At 35.8% G+C, this 21,225-nt stretch overlaps 1 protein-coding gene across 2 annotated transcripts in view; it reads right to left on the bottom strand.

Moving 5' to 3' along the window:
* Nucleotides 1-21,225, bottom strand: part of STIM2 (stromal interaction molecule 2) — a 169,594-nt gene that overhangs the window by 15,039 nt on the left and 133,330 nt on the right. Inside the window, exons 4-11 of one of the 2 annotated variants that reach the window (XM_032633345.1) lie at nucleotides 18,608-18,719; nucleotides 14,562-14,677; nucleotides 11,491-11,668; nucleotides 10,791-10,968; nucleotides 5,538-5,705; nucleotides 5,261-5,284; nucleotides 4,754-4,854; nucleotides 4,271-4,509 (exon numbers count right to left, since the gene is read on the bottom strand). In XM_032633345.1, coding sequence (XP_032489236.1) covers nucleotides 4,271-4,509; nucleotides 4,754-4,854; nucleotides 5,261-5,284; nucleotides 5,538-5,705; nucleotides 10,791-10,968; nucleotides 11,491-11,668; nucleotides 14,562-14,677; nucleotides 18,608-18,719 — 1,116 coding nt within the window. The remainder of the gene's footprint in view (nucleotides 1-4,270; nucleotides 4,510-4,753; nucleotides 4,855-5,260; nucleotides 5,285-5,537; nucleotides 5,706-10,790; nucleotides 10,969-11,490; nucleotides 11,669-14,561; nucleotides 14,678-18,607; nucleotides 18,720-21,225) is intronic. The other variant, XM_032633346.1, reaches the window with a different exon arrangement.

The following is a 21,225-nucleotide window of genomic DNA, read 5'->3' as shown; positions in this document are numbered from 1 at the left end:
TCCTACGTGTCTCGTGGCTCGGCCAAAAAAAAAATGTAACCCATCGAACACAGAGCAAAAAACAAAACAAATAAACAAAAAAACACACTTCATGATGAAATAAGCATTCTCTTTAAAGTTAGAAATGGAGATCACTATTTGTCTGCAATCACTTTCGCACTTTTATTCAACATTTTACTGGAGGTCTTAGACTGCCTTGGGAAAAAAGCACAAGGAATGGAAAGGGGGGGGAAATGTCATTATTATTGTCCACAAAACAAAATCCAAAACACTTTTATAGAAAAATTCAATGTTTCTATATACAAAATCAGCATACCAAAATCAACAGCTTTTCCCTACATATCAGCAACAAGCAATTTGAAGTATAACTTTTTAAAGAAAGGTAACACATGTAACTATAAAAAAAAACAAGCTAAAAATTAATCTTTAAATTCAAAGAAATTCCAATAAAAGCCCCATGGAAGTTTTCATGGCGTTTCGTAAGCTGATCCTAAAATTCATAAGAATAACTTGCCAAGAGTAGCAATTCTGAATTTAATAGAGGAAGATTAAACCCATCAAACATTAATACTTACTATAAAGCTACATATAGCAACTAAAGCAAAATGAGATCAATGGAACAAAAATAAAGAGCCTGGAAGCATTTATGTATCTATGGAGAGAAGTTGTATTACAAACCAGCAAGGATAGAGCAGGAATGAGACTAGGACAACTGTTTATCCATACATCAAGAGATATCTTTAGATTCCACTCACAATAGGAACAAAAATAACTTCCAGGTAGATGTAAAGGATTAAAGTGAAAGTTAAAAACTTTTAGTAGAGCAAACAACAATCTATCGCCTTATGAAAAAGACATAAGAACACAAACCAGATTTGTAAATTTGTCATTAAAAATGTTTTTTGAAAAAAAAACCATTTGATTAAAAAAAGAAAATAAGTAACATAGCACAGTAAAAAAGAAAAGCCAAGGCCTAGGAAAAGACATCTGCAACCCTCAAATAACCAGAAAATAATAATAAAAATTCTTCCAGGTAAGTAAGGAATCTCGGAGGGAGATTCCACAGCGGGAACAAGCAACTCGGAGAGGAAAAAATCTGAAGGACAAACACCAATAAATATGAAATGGTAGTAGTAGTCTTTTTAGTCTTTAAAGACAACCTCAGTAGTCTTTAAAGAAATTACAATTTTAATAACACTAAGGTATCATATTACACGCATTCAAGTTACAAAACAAACCAGATCATTCCTAGTATGGTGAGGATACAGGCAGACAGGCATTCTTATAAACAGTGGGTATGTAAACAGATAGAACCACTTTGAAAGCAACGTGGCAACGACTAATAAGAGGTGCCTTCCCAATGACTTAGCAATCCATTTCTAGCTGTCCACCCAGAGAAACTCTCAAAGTTAGAAACAAGGAGATAAAGATAAGGATGCTCATTTTTGCAAGGGCAAAAAAGTAGAAAGAACCTATCTCAGTAGAAAAATGGATAAACTGTGGTTTATTATTACAAAAGATAAATAGATATACTGTGGTTGACTCATATTAAACAGTTTTAGTGAATTTATCTGTATATAAACATGGAAACTTTCTAAAACATACTTTTGACCAAAAAGAGTTGCAAAATGATACCCACAGTTTGATAACATTTATGTACATTTTTAAACAAACAACAATTGTATCTATTGTTTATAGATATAGCTGCATGTAATACAAGTAAAACAGGCTTTAGAAGGAAGGGGAGGAGATGTGTTTTCTTTTTCAGAGAAAAAGAAAGATGAATAAAGCAAAATGGTAAAATCTGTTTATCGTTGTAGTAAACGAGCAATTTATTTTCAGTATTTTTAAGCATATCTGAAGAGCTTTATGATAAGAAATTTTAAATAAATTGCTACCACAATCCCACTATGAATATTTAGTAGATACTATAAAGGTACTGGGAAAACCCATACAGAGCTAACCTTTGATAATATTTTCTCTTTTTTATTTACACATAATTAAACATAGACAATATTATTCTGTATATGGTTTTATAATCTTTTACTTCGCTCTTAACATACCACAGGCAGGCTTCCTTGTCATTCCTTCACTCTTAGACAATTTACACATATCCATGGTGCAGATTTAAAACTGCTTAAAAGAGTATATAATGAAGAGCCTTTATCCTACCCTAGACCCTAGCACTACTGCCAAGAGTTTATTTGTCAGGTCCAGAAATTACGCTTTTATGACTAAACAGAGTGGAGTATTACTTTTGTGCCACTGGGTGGAGACAGAGCTCTCAAAGTGTAATCTTTGGCAAAAGTTATTTTTCAGAGATAATAAACTTCAGCATTTCTAAAGCATCGTACTGAATTTTAAAAAGTTCAAATTTCTCTGTGTATCACAATCACTAAAAAATTATTCACATTTAGTTATAAGTGTTTTAATGCACATGTGGATATCTTGCCCCATCAAAAAGTACTTAAAAAAAAAGTAAAGAAAAAAACTAGTTAATTTTAGGGAATACATATATGCACACTTCTGATAACGAATAATTATGGTTTCTAAGGAGGAACTGCAACTTTAAAAAGCTATCATTTTCAAACAAAATCATACACTTATGAATCAGTGCTGCATATATGGTAAGCTTAAGGGCACATAATTCAAATAAACGCAAGTTGACAGTATCCAAACAGCAGAGCTAGCCCATATCTAGATAAAACTTTGCAACCATCACTATCTTGCAGCATGGGGCAAGTGAAATGATTGAGGTCACATACTTCCCAGTATTCACTGCATTTACAATCTGTCCTCTCCCCCTTCCTCTTGTAAGAGTTTAGTGTCTCCCCAATCTGCTTGCATTATGTCTGCTGTTAGACCAGATAATTAAAATCACAGAAATGAACACAAGCACACAGTCACTGATTAATTATTTGCAAACTTAGGGCTTTATTTCATAAAATTGTTTTAACATTTAGAACCCTTTCTAAATCATAACTTTAGGAAAGTTGTAACAGTTGGACAGAAAATTTCAAACTGCAAAATGCTCATATATCATGATTTGTGTCTCAAAGACTCAAATTTCTGTGTGAGTTTTCAACTGATAAACGATTAAATTTTGCTCTCTATTCTTTGGAATCTTGTTCTAGCTATACTGTTTCAAAAAGGTTACAAAGATTGGGAAAATGAATCAGGCAAGCAGTAATAAGGATAAACAGTTTTTCAAATGATTTCTAATACAAGAAATACACCACTTTAAATTTACACTCTCTATAACTTTGCAAAAATTCCAAATATTTATTAATAAATTCTACAATTTGTTAATAAAATCTAAAATAGTAAAATTTCACCTTCCTACCAAAATGTATTCTTTACACTGTAAACATCTTCAAAGAATACTGCATAACAAGCAATTATAATGAAAACTGTACATGTTAAAACCAACTTTGGGGGCTTCCCTGGTGGCGCAGTGGTTGAGAGTCCGCCTGCCGATGCAGGGGACACGGGTTCATGTCCCGGTCCAGGAAGATCCCACATGCCGCGGAGCGGCTGGGCCCGTGAGCCATGGCCGCTGAGCCTGTGCGTCCGGAGCCTGTGCTCCGGGAGCACAGTGGGAGAGGCTATAACGGTGAGAGGCCCGGGTACCGCAAAAAAAAACAACAACAACAACAACAACAACAAAAAACCACCTTTGGGAGAAGCTCCACTTTTTAGCAACAAAAAAATGTATGTTTTCTAAATATAAACGCAATTTAATTTTGTGTAAAGGTGAGTGGATTTAATGCTTTATGAGTTAAATACAGCTGGGTAATACTCTTTCAATAAAAGGATAGAATTGGAAAAGCAAAACAAAATACTATGAAACATGCCTACTGGGAAGGCAACTCAATTTAAAATAAATCGACTGGCTCAAAGTCACACAGTTGGTTAGTTAGTGGCAGAGCTAGGATTGCAACTCAGGTTTCCAAGGTCTTCCTCTAATTTTTAATTTCTACTATAGATTAAGCTGCCATATGAAAGGATGTTTTCCCTCAAAGCTCAGCACTTCATTCATACAGTGACTTAGCATGTATGTGTTATTATATATGTGTACATATATATATGTGTGTAACACACATAGCTCATATAGTATGTCAAACAGTAAACACAATGATCAAGAAAAAAGAGAAAATGAAGAATTAACACAAATTTTATCATAGATTTCAAAGCAAATGATTCATAAAAGGCATGGCAGAAAGTTACCTTTAAAACTGTACCAACTCTCTTTTTTGAACTCACCACTTACCGGGAAACTGTGACACTATTGGGGGTGTATCTTCATCTAAATCATCAACTCCTCCAGCAATGGGATAGGGTGGAATGGAGACTCTGGGCATCACCACCCAGCTGTGATCAGAATAAAGGGAAGAGGTGAGGCTGGGGAGTCCCGAGTTATGGGCTATCTGAAAGCCACAGATCTTCTCTATCTGTTGCCAGCGAAAAAGTCGTTCTCGTAAACAAGTTGTCAACTCAGAGAGAGCTTTCCTGGAAAAGCCAATATAGGAATTACTTGTTGCATCAAAGAGTCTTTAATATAGCACTGAAAAAAGTCAACTACATGAACAGACCAAGTCAATTAACCAATTTCAAGAAGAAATTACCCCTTTTCAGAATTAGTATAAATGATATAATAGTACATAATTAAATGACAAGTTAAAACATAAATTGCCTATAAATTACACATTTCAACACAATAAAAACAGACAGATAGTGACAGTAACATTCTTACTTTGCTTCCAGAATTTTGTGGTCTACCTCATCTAGGGAGGAGCTATGTGCAACATGCAGAGTCCCAAAGACTGTGCTTCTCTTCTTTTTAATTTTCTCTGCCTAGAAACCCAAAGAGAGAAAAATAAGGCTAGGTTTGGGATAAAATACACATATACGAATAAGGTTTATTTTATTTTGAATATATTAATAATTATAAAATCAATGGGGAGTTATTAGCTAAGATATAGCCCTATTTTCCAAAAAAGAAAACAAATGAGGGAGAAAGCATGCTTTCCTAAGCCAAACTTTGTTCTGGAGAATGTTTTCCCTTATTTCTATGGATCAGAAAGACCTGAATCTTCTATTTAAAACTAGGAGAATAACATAAACTATATCCTACTGCAATGGAGGTGTTAGTGAGTGCACCGAGTTTTTTGTTGTTGTTGTTTCACTAGAAATCAGATTAAGACTCAGTAATTTCACACAATTATTAAGAGTCAGACATTAATTTCTAGTAACTACTAACCTGAATCAGATATGAAGCAGCAACCTAGAGGAGAAAAGCTCCGTATAAAACATTTATGATAATGATAGTAGGGATGATTTTTAAATGATACTAAGGTCATTCTGAAAGGTATGTACTTCTCTTAAATAAAGTAATTAAATTTTATGAGAGTCAATCTATGCAATAAGTTCCAATTCATAAAAATAATCTGCAATACTAAAAATTTTATTCAGATCTTTGTATACCAACTGGTTAATCCCTTTAGAAGCGTAGTACGTTTTGCAATATAATAGAGTACCTCATCCTTAGCAATAGCTAACTGCATTTCAGCATTCTGTCTTTTAATATTGTAGTACTGTACTTCTACTTCATGCGTCAGCTGAAGCCATTTTTGAAGTGCATCTGGAACAGACCAGCTGCTTCTGAGTTCAAATTCTTTTTCAGCCTTTTTTAGAGCCATTCGAACCTGGGAGGGAGGTAGGAAAGAAAAGGAGGAGTGGGAGAGAAGGAGAGAGAGGGAAGGAGGGAGGGAGGGAGGAAGGGAGAAAGAGGGGTAGAGGAAGGTGGTAGAGGTTAGAGAGAGAAAGAGAAATTTCTCTTTTTAAAAGATATTTAAACTAAGATTTTTTAGTACCAAAATTAAGAGAAAAGGCAATTTGAATTATGCTCTTTGTAAACATCTTTTTAAATCACAGTCTAAAACAATATTTCTAACATTAAAACTAAAGCTGAAGTTTTTAAGTACCTCTTAAACTCACTAAGCAAGTTTGTAAAGCCAGAGGGTGAAAGGGAGCTTGCATATATCTTAGGTTGCAATACTGTATTTTTATATTTTATAATAGCCAGACTCACTGACAGACAAAAACCCAGGGCATGTACAAACTGAAATGGATTACATTTTTTGTATTTCTTTGTTTATGGACAGGATATGAAGAAGTATCCAAAATAGGGTGAATACCTGTTCTACTACCCCTTCTAGTGTTCCCCAAAGACCTTGCTGTAGCTACCTAACTATACACTCATTTTTTTTAAGTAATTATACCATTTTTAAAAAGTTTTTCAGACATCTTTATGGCTAGTTATTTCTCATTGTTATGAGCATATGTGCCTATTATAGTCTGTTTTATCGCCTCTATTTAATTTTTTCCTGCTTCTCACATACCAAAAAGTTGATAAATTAGCATATGCAGACCAAGTGTAAATTTCGAGAAAACAGATTCTGAGTGAGAGTCTTCTTGATTTTTCCATGGGAAACTATGAATAGCTTCAGTGTCAGAATGTGGAAGTTTTTCTTCTAGCCTCCCTTTAGGGGAGCCAGACAATAAACAGAAAACTAAAATGCTTAGTGTATGAGGTGGTATTACATGCTAAGGAAAAAACTCTTAAGGAAAGTCTCACTAAGAAAATGACACAGAATAAAGAGACAATCCATTGTAGGAATGATTCACTTAAAAACTAGCAAGAGCTCAAGCTAAGGATGTATAAAGATACATGATGGGGCTTCCCTGGTGGCGCAGTGGTTGAGAATCTGCCTGCTAATGCAGGGGACACGGTTCGAGCCCTGGTCTGGGAGGATCCCACATGCCGCGGAGCAACTAGGCCCATGAGCCACAACTACTGAGCCTGCATGTCTGGAGCCTGTGCTCTGCAATAAGAGAGGCCGTGATAGTGAGAGGCCCGCGCACCGCAATGAAGAGTGGCCCCCGCTTGCCACAACTAGAGAAAGCCCTCGCACAGAAACGAAGGCGCAACACAGCAAAAATAAATAAATTAATTAACTCCTACCCCCAACATCTTCTTAAAAAAAAAAGATACATGATGGAATTTATGAAATTACATACACACACTCAAGACCTTCAGACAAAGTGACAAATGAACCATGGGGCATCCTGCTTCTGGAGCACCATAACCACAAATTAATTTTCCCCACAGTTAAGTAAAGTAACTAAAACTTCATTCCTAAACTAATGTGCAGAAGAACGTTGGATCTGATCAAACCCAATTTATTTAAATAAACCTTATCATGTGCCAGAATAAACTAAATTAGAGTACTAGACACAAATTTCTGATAAAGAGAACAGCTGCCAGATACTACAGGGAAAAAAGGTAGAAAGGTATTTTTTAAAACTCTAAAACTTCTAAAAAGTTTTCTAAAAACTTTAAAACTCTAAAACCGTCAGACAGGAAGTAAACAATTCAAAATATTAACAGGAAGGGTAAAACAGGACTTACTCACTTGAGACAAATCGTAAGCAACACTTGCCTGACGCGACTCCCTGGTGCAATGTGCTTGAGACAATACTGCACTTAAGACAGTTGGCAGAGCTGTGTGGCGTCCCTGCTAATCTCTCAAGAGAGAATTTGAACTCAGGTCCTGTGACATGGAGTTGTATATAACACTACAAAGTGTAGGTCACAGGCCCTTCTTCTCACAAGACTTTTTTTTTTTTTTTTTTTTTTTGCAGTACGCGGGCCTCTCACTGTTGTGGCCTCTCCTGTGGCGGAGCACAGGCTCCGGACGCTCAGGCCCAGCGGCCACGGCTCACGGGGGCCAGCCACTCCGCGGCACGTGGGATCTTCCAGGACCAGGGCACGAACCCATGTCCCCTGCATCAGCAGGCGGACTCTCAACCACTGCGCCACCAGGGAAGCTCTCACAAGATTTTAAAGCTAAAATTTCTATACAGTTTTCATTGACAAAGATGTATACAGAGAATCTGAACAAATTCACTTGTGTTTTTCTCTTTAACCATAAAGATTTTCCTTAATGTTATATCCATAAATTTGTTTCCCCAAAACAAGCGTAATAAACACATTTAACACAGAATTGATATAGTTCTAGTATAAACTGAGGCTGACCAATGTTTTGACTGCCAAATAATGTCTCAAAATTTTGGAAATTCTGACCTTCCAATAACAGCAACTATTTTCTCTGCCATTATTCTTAAGTTTATCACTTGATCTGAATTCCAACCCTCAGTCTAAATTAACATTGTTATTTACAGGGAAATAGATGTAGTGAAAATTGAGTAATGAATAGGTTTTACAAATGATGAATTATTAAGTTGTTTAAAAATACAATAATTATTTATATAATTTTTGTGTCTTAGGAATAAAACAGCAACAAGTAAAAACATGACATCACAGAAGAAAATCTAAATATCTGAAAACCTGGTTTCTGGACCAACTTCACGATTTATTACCTCTGTTTCCTTCAGCAAGTTCTTTACTTTCGGAGACTTACTGTTGCATGTACAACAGAGGTACTATGACTTGCCCTAACTTTAGGCTTCTTGAGACTTTAAGAACAAAATAATTTATGTGAAAAGTATTTAAACCACACAAAATATAAAGCAGTACTATTATTCACCCAAAAGCTTTTGTTTAACAGAAAATAACATTATACAAAATATGTACCAGATCTTCCTGCCTTCTAACTTTGAGAAGTTGATTACCCACTCGACAAGATACAATAATACTTCAACTATGTGGAACTGTGGATTATGTGACATATGTAAATTAATTTCCCAGTTAAACTTACTTTTAGAAACAAAGCTTTTAATAGCAGTATGGGAAAACATGGACTTTGGAATAAAACACACATAATCTTGCCTTTGCCACATAATAGTTGTGTGACCTAAGGCAAGTTATTTAACCTGTACACATCTCATCTGTAAATGAGAATAATGTCTATGTATAGTGAGGATTAAAATTTTGCAATGATGTGCACAGCATAAAGTTCTGGCACAGAGTAAGCACTCATAAAATTGTGTTTCTTATTACTGTAATCATGTTGGACAGAGTTTTTTTAAATACCCAGTTCTCTCCTTTAAACCACCTCTTACTCAGGATCTCATTAGGATTATTACGTTTGTGCTGGGATGTAGTATCATAGTAATCTTAGGGTCTATTAAGGGATGCAAGGTCTCTATGTCCCAAACCCCAGACTAGAATATTTCTGATTTAGGGGTCCTTCTTTATATTGTGTCTTTTTCCCACACTGTGAGGCAGTTTCCTGTAAAATACTGCTACCAGTTTATGTCTGTATAGAAGAATCCCCACTATTGCTTTCTGATTTGTTCTTTCTCATCTGCAAAGTTCAGAAAAACAGCTAACAAGCTTTTTAGTTTATTTAGTACTGGGAACAACCAAGAGTTGAAGTCTGGGTGGGAACAGGCACAGAGTTCTCACAGGAGAAAAGGACATAGTATCTAATTCTTGGACACAGTATAATTTGGCTATGCCTTTTTTGGTAATTGGGTACGCCTTTTTTGTTAACTCCCTGGTTCTTTACTACATTCTACATAGACAAGGTCTGTCAGGTAAATAGGACCAGACTGCAAAATAGGTCTAGGAGTCAACTTAAGAGAACAAACCCCTTACAGGGAAAAGACCCAAAAGACAGGTATCTGGGGTATGAGAGAAAGAACAGTTAACTGTTAACAAAAGAGATAGCTGCATTCAGTCAGACAGCTCCTACCAAAATGACAATCTTGAAGGAATTAGTAATGTACCCTGAACATTTCCTCATGAGTTGAAACTGAAACTCATCCATTACATAATTCTTACTTAGCACTTGATTGAGAAGACAACAGTGCATAAAGCAAAGTGGGAGGCAGAATACCTAGGTTCCTGGCCCTGCTTTACAACCGAGTCACTCTCTAAACTTGAACAAGTTTTCTCGTCCTCATTTTGTTTCTCAACTTCTTTATCAGTAAAGAAAGGGTAAGAGTCAGAAGAAGGAGATGAGACCATGGAAGCAGAGGCTGGAGTGACATGCTTTGAAGATGAAGGAAGGGGCCATGAGCCAAGAAATGTAGGCAGCCTCTAGAAGTTGGACAAGGCAAGGAAACAGATCCTCCCCTAGAGCCTCCAGAAGGAACGCAGCCCTGCAGACCTATTTTAGACTCTGACTTCAGTAACTCTAAGGTAATAAATGTGTGTTGTTTTAAGCCCCTAAGTTTGTGGTAATTTTTAACAGCAGAATTATAAAACTAATACATCTGCCTATAATTAAATTCTCCCAGGACCTCCCCACCTTTTCTGAAGGACTGTGCAATGCCTGAACTCCATCCTGAGTAAATGCATAGTAGAAGCAGATATTGAAAAGGACACACCTTTTGAACAACTTCAGAATTTGTAGCAGATTATGTTCTAAAACCATTTAACAGGATTCAAATGGATGTTTAATAGAGATTCTTAACATTTGCAGAGAACTTTAACAGTAGATATACTTTACTAGGTTACAGTCAGAAACTGAAATATACTACAGTTGTTAAATAAACATCTTAGATTCACTCAAGACAATTAACATGGCATGAGATAGGACTTCATGAATGAGTGAACATGAGGGTAACTTTTTCTTTTAGTTGGTACTTTGTTTTTTGCTAATGAACTTTGACCAATGCTAACAATACAGACAGACGACTCTTTTATTAACTAAGGAAGAGTATATGATGGAACTAAATGTAGGAGATTGAATGAAACCAAAAAAACTCCTCAGGGTAGCAATACAAATATCCTCACAAATACTTTTTTAAAACATAAATACCTGTTCCAATTCCTGCTCTGCATACTGACGTCTACTCAATTCACATTCAGCTCCCTCCCTTAGCTCTCTCAGCCGACAAGCCTCTTCCTTTGCGTAATTGATTTCATCCATCATTTTGCGCTCTAGATTTTGCTTTTCTACAGCAACATTTCTGTTTTCTTCCTGTGCCTTTTCAAGCCTTACAGAACAACAAAAATGAAAATTCCTCATAAAAGTTTCCAAAATTACATTATCTTAATGAACAATAAATATGTATCAAGCAATAAGATACATGTTTCAATCAGAATTCACAGCATTTTCTATTAATCTTAAATTTGGACAACAAAAACATCAGGTAACCTACTATATAGCTATTTTGATTTATATTGAGCTAAAAATACAAGATATAGAAGGGAAACACTCTTCAGGAAGAAGCTTTTAAGAAATTCATAATTATTTAAATCATGTTAAAAATAAAATTTAACTTCACTAATAATTATACCTATATTTGATTTATTTCCACTGGTCTTCTGCCCATTTATTCCCTAGTGCATACCTTTATAATAAATTTGTAATTATGACAATATGATACTATTCCAAAAACATGAAATGAACTCCTGATGTATGTACCAACCTAAATATAAATGGTAAGCACATGCCCATATTACATATTCACAAACTGTATCTTCCCACAGTTTTATAGTTTTTTTTACCTACTCACCTCTCTTGTAAGTCCATGAGACTTTGCTCTGCGGTTTGTAAACTCTCTAAGTCTTTCATCATTTTTGCAACATGTTCTTTTGATGTCCTATTCTGCGTGTAAGCAAACCAGCACCCGCCAACACCAATTACTATAGAAACTGTGAGGATAAAATCCTTCATCCAGTTATGAGGAGGGCCTACGAAGACAATTACAGATGGTTAAGTTAATCTTTGAGTATCATAGAATCTCAGTACACAGAGCCACTTATTTTAAAAAATAGTAGGTATCTAAAAACAAAACAAAATATGAAGATGTCCCTCCCATATACAAGTTCTCCTCAAATAATCAATGTGCTTATTATAACTACCTGATATACTAGACCTACAGGAGGGCAGTGATAAACCCACATGGATGCACCATGCCCCCTGCTGCTACAGGAGCTAGTGACAGAATTCCTGGGGAGCTCTGAAGAAGCAACAGTATCTCCAATCACATAGAGAGGATGGTCCTCTGTGGGGTGAAAGGAGTCATGAAGAGTAACACCATTACCAGCTCCCCTCCTTCAGACAAGTTAGGCAGCGGTCATGCTTTGATACACAAACTGAAATCCTAATCATTCACCAAAAAGCAATTTCCCAAGCACACAGCCATGTAACGAGATTAATTAGTGATTCTCAACCAAGAGTGATATTCCCTCCAGCAGAAATCTGACAATTTTTGCTTGTCATAATTTGGAAGGTGGAAGTAAGGGTGTCTGTTATGGGCATCTAGTAGGTGGAGGCCAGGGATGTTCCCAAACATCCAATAATGCATAACACAGTCTCTTTTCCTGCGCCCAGTCTGGCGGTAACAAAGAATCATCTAGGAATTATCCAGCCCGGAATGTCAATAGTGGCAAGGTTGAGAAACCATGGGTTAAATGATCATAACTAGTAACGTTTTAGGTGGTTATCTGCCAGAGAGATCTGGGTTACTAGAGGGAAACATCGGGATCGCTTTCCCCTGTAGCACACCAAGCGTGACAGTAACCCCTGACATTTTTTCTTAAGTCAGGAGCCGGGAGCCAGGCCTACTGTCCTCAGTAATACAAACCACAGCAACCGCTAGGCAAATAATTTCCTAGTTGATCTGAGTGTGGAGGCTCAGTGGGGGAAGACATGATAACTAATACAATATAGTGTGTTATTTGTTGAAAAGAGATACAGTTTTTCAGTGAAAAACTGCCTAACTGCCCACACCTCCAGAAGTAAGGAGATATTCTGCATGTTTGATGAGATGAAGAGCTCTATAGAAATGAAAAGTTTTCATGCTTACAAGTCTAGCGTTCGTATACATTTACATTGTGTGATAAACAGCATGTTCTACGCCAGAGAGTCTCAGTGTTTCATATTTCAAGAGTGCACGCCCTCACCTATAGTGAAAGAGATTCACTATTCACTCTTTGGCAGAAGGCTAAAGTCTCAAAAGGATTTATTTTTATTCTGCCTCAGACTGAGAGGTTCAGCTCAGGCTCTAGTCCAAATATAAGCCTTGTTTAGGCTGAACTATAATCACCAGGAATAACAATAAACAGATGGACAAGTCTCAAACTGTACAGTAAGTACCACAAACTGGAAAAGATTTCAGTGAAAACTCCTTTAAAATGTATTTCTGTTCACTTGACACTGCTAATTTTTTATAAATCTAATGTGGGTGTTCCAACTGTAGGGCTCATTCACTCAAATAATAATTCTAAGACAAACACATTAAAAAGGTAACGCATCATTAACTTCTAAACTGGTTTGTTATTAAAACATTTGTTTTCAACATTCTTTGAGACTAGTTTGGTTTCTTTTCAAATGATAATACTGTTTGGCTTAGAGAGTGGTTTGTTCTTGGATTAATTAAATATTCCTGACCAGTTTGTATATAGAGACAAATTCTATAGTCTAATTCCTATTTTCACCAATCATTCACATGAAAAAACCAGATCAAATCTCACAGAAGACAACCCCCAATAGATTCAGTTGAAAACTTAGGATAAGGAAAAGGTTAGAAAGGGTATCATCTTTATGGAATGCTTGGCATTTCAACAGTGTTCTATTTCATAGGGTTTGTAATTTCCACCAACTCTCACAAAGGAGAGTTCCAGCTGTTTCACCAGCTGCCCTTTTAGCCTGAGCCAAAAAAGAACCACCCGTAAAGTCATGGAATCCATCCAACCACTCCAGTAACCCTTTACTAGCAGGGGCACCCCCAACATGGTATTATAGAAACCTGCAAGTCTCTTAACTTCAAGAACTGAGGTAAAATTAACATTCGTTTCTTAATTTATAATTTGTGAAAGCCATTTTTCTTGGATTAATTTTGTTATCCCTTTTTAGCTTCTGAAAAATAAAATATAATTCCTCTAAAATGTGTACTCTTCAAACATTTTTCCCCCAAAGCTTTCTGAAATTTGAAATTAAATGAAGTAAACATATTAAACTTCCCTTCCGGGAAGAAAGTATTCCTCTCAAGGTAAAGAAGAACAAGGTTCACTTTCCTTACAAATATGACAAAGCGACTTCTTAAATGTTCTTCTTTAGAACAACCAAATAACATTCTCCACCTTGTACTTCTGCCAGAATAGTCTGTTACTTTGTACAGTTTCAAGCAGGCCTCTAGGGCCTCTGTTTTTGATCTGTATCTTAAAAATCCTTTTCCTGGTAATTAATAAAGTCAGGTTAGGATTTATTACTTCTTGTTATCAAGATGGTTAGATTGCAACTTTTTTTTAAGGACTCTTCAGTGAATATCCAGCTATAATAACATCAACATTAAAACTGCTGTAAAGAGCTTTAAATCTAGAAATTTAATTCTAAATCATCAACTAACATATAGTTTTTACAACTTTCTACATCAGTAACCAGCTTTGAAAATTCCACACTCCGTATTTCAATGACAGAAAAATCTCACCCTATAAATCTTTTAAGATAGTATTACATTTCTTTCATAGCCAACAGAGGATTCTTCTTGGCCTACCACATTTCTTACTTTTTCCTTCTTTAAACAACAATGGATGATCTGATTATTCTTTCACACCATATTTTGTGAGAGAGAATACTAACGCGTTAGAGGTCCGAACAAAACCACATCCAGCGCCTTGAGCTGAAGTTTCTGTCTGTGACTCCGATCACTGATTTTCAACTGAGAGATCATAAATGAAGGTTCATGCACTGCTATCCTGTTCATTTAAAAAATACATATATATTAAAAATATTACTAGTATGTAAATTTAAATATTTCAGCAACATACTTAACACTTTACATATTAGTGATGATTACTTTAAGAGCTCATCCTGTGCAATTTAACACTTTGTCACATGTATCGAAAACCCTTTCAGTGAAAACTCAGCAGTGCAAACACTCCTGTATGTTAATAATTTAGTTGCTATATTGATGTTTTTGTTTTCTATGGTTACTTTATGCTATAACAATATGATTTAGAAATTTATCAAATTCAAAATATTTTATAAGCATTAATTACCTCTGGCATTTTACTATCATTTCATAAACAAGAAAATTGTAAGTAATTTACTGAACATAGCAGACTTTCAAAAATCATCCTCAATTTAGATCATATTGCTTTTCTTTATAAATATCTTTTAAAACACCTATACCTTTATATTCTAATATTTAAACTATTTAAATGTTAAAGTCCACCGAAGTCATAAATGGAAAGTAAAAAGTCATCGCTGGCTGGGGGAGTAAACTGAGGGACTGATGCAGTAAGAAGTATTGAACCATTTCATTAGCAATGAAGAAAGTATGCAGGGTGCCAAAAGGCACAGGTGAAATAAGGAAATAAAATCACTCTGTTTTGGACTTCAAATCCAAGTATCCCAGTAGTTAAGATTTCTTATCAACCAACTATGATGCCAAGAAGAATCTTAGGTTACAAAGCGTAATAATAATAATAAAATTGTTAATAACAATGACGATTAAAACAAACGTACTACGCGCTGGGTACTGTGCCAAGGGTTTTTAGAATTCAAAGAACCTATAATATGTGTAAAATTGCCATTTTATAGATGAGGAAACTAAGGTACTGCGAGGCTGAGTAACTTGCCCAAGGTTACTAATTAGTAAGAAGTAAGGCAGGGATTCAAACCCAAATGTGTATGATCCCAATGACTGTACTCTGAACCACTACATTTTATTTAGGAAGATTTCAGGTTACAGAAATCCTGTGAGGTTTCTACAAAACTTTAGAGAGTAAAGAACTCTAACTTGCCCTATAGAAAATGCCTTCCCTCATCATCTCTGCAGGTAAACTTTTGTGTATGCTCCTGTTACATCTTCAATATGACACTTATCAAAGTGCTTGAAGGCAAACTATGTCTCATCTCTTTATCCCCAAACCTAGCATGGTGCTTGGCAAAAGTAGATGCTTGATAAATGTTTATATAACAGATGAATGAATGCATGGATGGATGCATGAATGAATAGCAATACTATCGGTAGACTAAATTTAAAACAGACAATGAGATGTAGTAAAAAGGAAACTATAAAACAGAATTTTATGCAAAGTTCTATATGAGCCCAGAGGTGGAAGCAATTCTACCTGAGTGGGTGAGGATGTCAGGAAAGTTCACACAGGTCTGAAAGGAATGAGGAGGCATGTGTCAGGTGAAGAGAGCCTTAATATAAGCTCTGGTAACAAGAATTACAGAATATAGAAAATACAATAAAAGGCTTAAAGATAACCATGACATAAAACTAACATAATTTTACCTACCTACTGCAGATGTAACAATATATTTTAATGCCACAGAAAGGAAACAAAATAATGAATTATTGTAGGTATGTGTACATCTGGAATATGTAATACATTTTCTTATACATTCTTATAAATAGCTCTTATATCTACAGTTACCCTACAAAAAAGTTTAAGTTTAAAGGTTGTGAAGTTAATTTCTATTACCATATAAAAGTTTTAAGCTTTTAAATGGACTCATCTAATTTCTATTACCATATAAAAGGGGCTTGATGAAGGCTATTCCAGTTTTCCTTTCCCCTCCATTCAAACAGCCTCCAGTGGGCTGACCTGAAAGCTGAACTTCCACATTTATAAGCTTTTCTTCTGTAGTAACGTGTTCACTATTTTTAAAAAACTGATCTTTTGATTAAGTGTGTGATGTTATCTCAACAATTCTACCAGAATTTGAGGTAATCTCTGATAACCTTTACTTAAACAAAAGAAAAAAGTGGCTATAACATTTATGGTCAAAACATCAAGCAGCCTGGGACTTCCCTGGTGGCGCAGTGGTTAAGAATCTGCCTGCTAATGCAGGGGGCATGGGTTCTATCCCTGGTCCAGGAAGATCCCACGTGCCACGGAGCAACTAAGCCTGTGCGCCACAACTACTGAGCCTGCACTCTAGAGCTCGCGAGCCACAACTGCTAAAGCCCACGAGCCACAACTGCTACAGCCCGCGCACCTAGAGCCTGTGCTCCGTAACAAGAGAAGCCACCACAATGAGAAGCCGGCACACCTCAACGAAAAGTAGCCCCCGCTCGTCACAACTAGAGAAAGCCCGTGTGCAGCAACGAAGACCCAATGCAGCTCAAAAAGACAAAATCAAGCAGCCTATTTTATTTCATGTTGTTGTTATATAAAGAAACTTCCCAAAAGACAGGATAAGAAAAATTCTATACGTTCCAGGGTAACACAAACAACTTGAAAAACCCTAATCCCATCAATGCTCTACTATCCTGTTTTGTTTTAACTTAGAAACTTGTCTTATTTAAAAGCAAGAACTTTATTTTATTTTTGTTTCCTTCTTTTCAGCATCTAGTTGCACCATGAACATAAAAGACACTTAACATGTACTTGCTGATTTGACTCTTAACTCCGTAATTTCATCATTATAGTCATGTGCACAGTAAAATCAGAAATACTGATGTTGATTTTCAGAATACATTTAAGAAGATATGAAAACTTTCAACTTGATCCAAAATACAAACTTCAAAGCAACAAATGCCTCTTATTTAAATAGGATGTATAAGTAAATTGATTAGAAATATGATATGCATATAATAATTAGAGAGCACTATGACAGACTTTTATGGTACAAGAAACGATCTAGGTTGGAATGGAACATAAGAATCTCGTAAGGGTCAAGTTCCAGTGGAATTATGCAAATTTTAACATTTAAATCTTTAATGATTATTAGGTTAGCTAATGGAATTTTTAAAACATAATTTAGAAAAGTAGTGACAATTAATTCCAGACATCTAAGGAATAAATTGGCATCCTATACTTTGGTATCAGATCTACCTGTGTTCAAATACTACCTTGGGCAAAATATTTAACTTCTCTCTGACTTGGTTTTTCAATTTTTCATTTTAACCATGAAGCTTATATGAGATAATATACAGTACCTCTATGTAATATGCATTCAAAAATCGTTGTTATTACTTACAATTTATTTATTAAACTTCATTTTTTTGAGGTTTAACATATGGTCACTAAAATTAAGAGTTGTTATTAAAAGAATACCAATTAAGACTAAGGATCTGTACATTAATCCATTCAAATAGGTCTTTTCATAAAGGTGGATCCATATCAAATGAATAAGCTTTTGTTACATTTACAACGGGGTCAGAGGTTGGCCCTTTGTTTTTTGGGGTTTTTTTGGCTGCACTGGGTGTTCGTTGCTGTGCACAGGCTTTCTCTAGTTGCAGTGACTGGGGGCTACTCTTCGTTGCAGTGCACGGGCTTCTCATCGCGGTGGCTTCTCTTGTTGTGGAACACGGGCTCTAGGTGTGTTGGCTTCAGTAGTTGCAGCACGCTGGCTCAGTAGTTGCAGATCGCAGGCTTAGCTGCTCCACAGAGGTTGGCCCTTTGATGTTATCTAAAAAAGATGTAGTTGACCTACCTTCTAATTTTCAAAATTACTTTCCTTAGGAATAATTTTTTTAAAAGGCCAGATTATTTAGGCAAGAAAAATTGGTTAAAGCTCGCAAATTCACACTGTACAGATATCAAAGAATGGATGTATTTATAATATTTTCTTTGAGCACTTAGCCACAGAAGTAACTTGTAGATTTTGCTTTGAAAAGTAACATTCTCCAGGAGTACAAAAAATACATTTGAGTAATAAAGACCCACCTGGGAAGCGTTGTTCCTTTGACGTTATTGTCTCTAAAATTCTTCTCATATTGGGGTAGTTCAACAAATTCTATCAACCACTGAAGCGTGTCCTCAAGGGTCCAATTATGAACTGCAAAAGATGAAAAGAGAAGGAATATTTTAAACACACCTGCTTTCAGAATTTATATAAATTATATATATAAATTTATATACATACACATATGTATAATACTATAACTTCAGAGGAAATAAAGATGTTAGACTGAATTTTCAATTCAATTCAATCAATAATAAGTACTACAATAATATGTAGCATTCTATGGAAAGCCAAAAACAATGGAGACATACCTCCTACCCTTAAGGGCTTATAATCTAGAACAGAGAAGACACATAAAGGAAAAGATAACATATTAGCATGGTTAATTCTAAAACAAGCATCTATGCAAAGTTTGAACAGGACGAAATAATCCACTATTTCCCTGGTTGTAAACTTACCAGATATATATTTATTCTTTCATTTAGCCGTCCATCCATATAATACTGTAAACCTGAGTATCAGGTTCCATTCTAAACACTGGGACTATGGCAATAAAGAAGATGGATAAAGTCCTTGCTCTCATAAAACAAATTCTCTTGGGAGTGGGGAGGGGCAATTAACAAAAGGAGGAAGAAAAGAGGAGGAAATTTCAGATAGTGATCAGCTATTAAGAAAGAAAAGATGTCAGGGTAAAGTCTCTCTGAGGAGCTGTTACCTGAATTAAGACCTAAAAATAGCAAGGAGTCAACATTGTGATGATCTAGGAGAAAAAATAATCCAAACACAGGAGAAAGCTGGTGTAAAAACCTTAAGATAAGGAATGAACTAGCTGTGTTTGAGAGAAAGAAAGAAGTCGAGGGGACAGGTCAAAAAATACTTTCAAAAATTCTGGATATTTTTCTAATTTCAATAAGAAGAAGGAGACGTAAATAATCTATGTTTTTAAAATATCACTATCCAATGTGGAGAATGAATTGTGAGAGACAAGACTGAAAACAGAGAGGAATAAGGAGACCATTCCTTCCATAACTGTCCAAGCAAAAGGGGTTATATTCCCTTGGACTAAGGTGCTAGTAGAGGATATGGTGACAAGTGGTCAGATTCAGGACATATTCTGGGGAAAATGCTTTCAGATGTTCTGATGAAATGGATGGGGTCTGATAGCTAGAGGAAAGTCAAAAAAAGTATGGAGAGTGCTGCCACTAACTGAGATAGGAAAGAATGAGGAGGAACAAACTGGGGAGGCAAGTAGGGGCAGGTGATAGAGGTCGAAAGTTCTATTTTTAGACATGTTATGTTTGAAGTATGTATTAGATATTTAAATGCAGATATACATAGCAGTCAGATATACAAATCTCAAGCTTGGGGAAGAGTGAGGTAAGGAACAGAGATATAAATTAGAAGGCATGAGCATACAGATGGTCTTTAGACTAAATGAAATCACCCAGAAGAGTTGAAGATAGCTGTTAATGGATTCTAGGAGATTGGTTCTAAATCACGAAGAAAAGAATAGCTAATGTCTCTTCTCCTAGACACTTTTCTTTTTTTTTAAAGAAGATGTTGGGGGTAGGAGCTTATTAATTGATTTATTTATTTTTGCTGTGCTGGGTCTTCGTTTCTGTGCGAGGGCTTTCTCTAGTTGTGGCAAGCGGGGGTCACTCTTCATCGCGGTGCACGGCCCTCTCACTATCGCGGCCTCTCTTGTTGCGGACCACAGGCTCCAGACGCGCAGGCTCAGTAGTTGTGGCTCACGTGCCTAGTTGCTCCACGGCATGTGGGATCCTCCCAGACCAGGGCTCGAACCCATGTCCCCTGCATTAGCAGGCAGATTCTCAACCACTGTGCCACCAGGGAAGCCCTAGACACTTATTTTGAGTTAAGCGCTTTATATGCATTTTTCCCTTTAAACCTTAAAAAAAAAAAAAAAAACTTATGAGGCACTAACATGATTATCTCCATTTTGGAGATAAGAAATTGAGAAGTTAACGGGACCGAGATAGCAGTAGCTGAACTGGATCTGAACCCAGGCCAACTGACCTCAGGACCTGATTCTACACTACTCTAAGAGCAATAATATTAAATAACAGTAGAGATATAAGCAAGCAGTTAAACACTGGAAGCAACTCAGACATTTCTGTTGATACTTGAAGAGTAGGAAGAACAATGATAAGTTTATCCAAAGGAAAGGATGCAAATGTGCTTAAAAAAAGAGCTCCATATTCATCTGCATTTCATCGGAGGGTGTGGAGAAACAAAATGCTTATAGATCACAGAATAGGCCAAAGGAGAGTGAAGAAAACAAATGAGCAATAAAAGCAGAGATGGGAATCCATCTGTGATAAATCTGAGATAAGATCTTTCTGATTATGAATTAACTTTTGCAAGCAAAGCTGGGTGTTAGCAATCTGCCTTTTTCATTAAGTGTTCTTTAGAGGAAAAGCTTAATTAACTAAATCATAAACAAAAAATTAACAAAAATTAATTTTTAAATTACATATGGTATTTGATAATTTTATACTGAGAGAAAGCTTTGACTATTTTTTTAATGATCTCTCTTTCATGTGTTCCTGCCATAAGCTTGGACATGTGCCTGAGGCTG

This window comes from Phocoena sinus, chromosome 5 (assembly GCF_008692025.1).
Source record: "Phocoena sinus isolate mPhoSin1 chromosome 5, mPhoSin1.pri, whole genome shotgun sequence".
Lineage (NCBI taxonomy): Eukaryota > Metazoa > Chordata > Mammalia > Artiodactyla > Phocoenidae > Phocoena > Phocoena sinus.
Note: the sequence above shows the minus strand (reverse complement) of the source record. Positions and strands in the feature narration are given on the sequence as shown.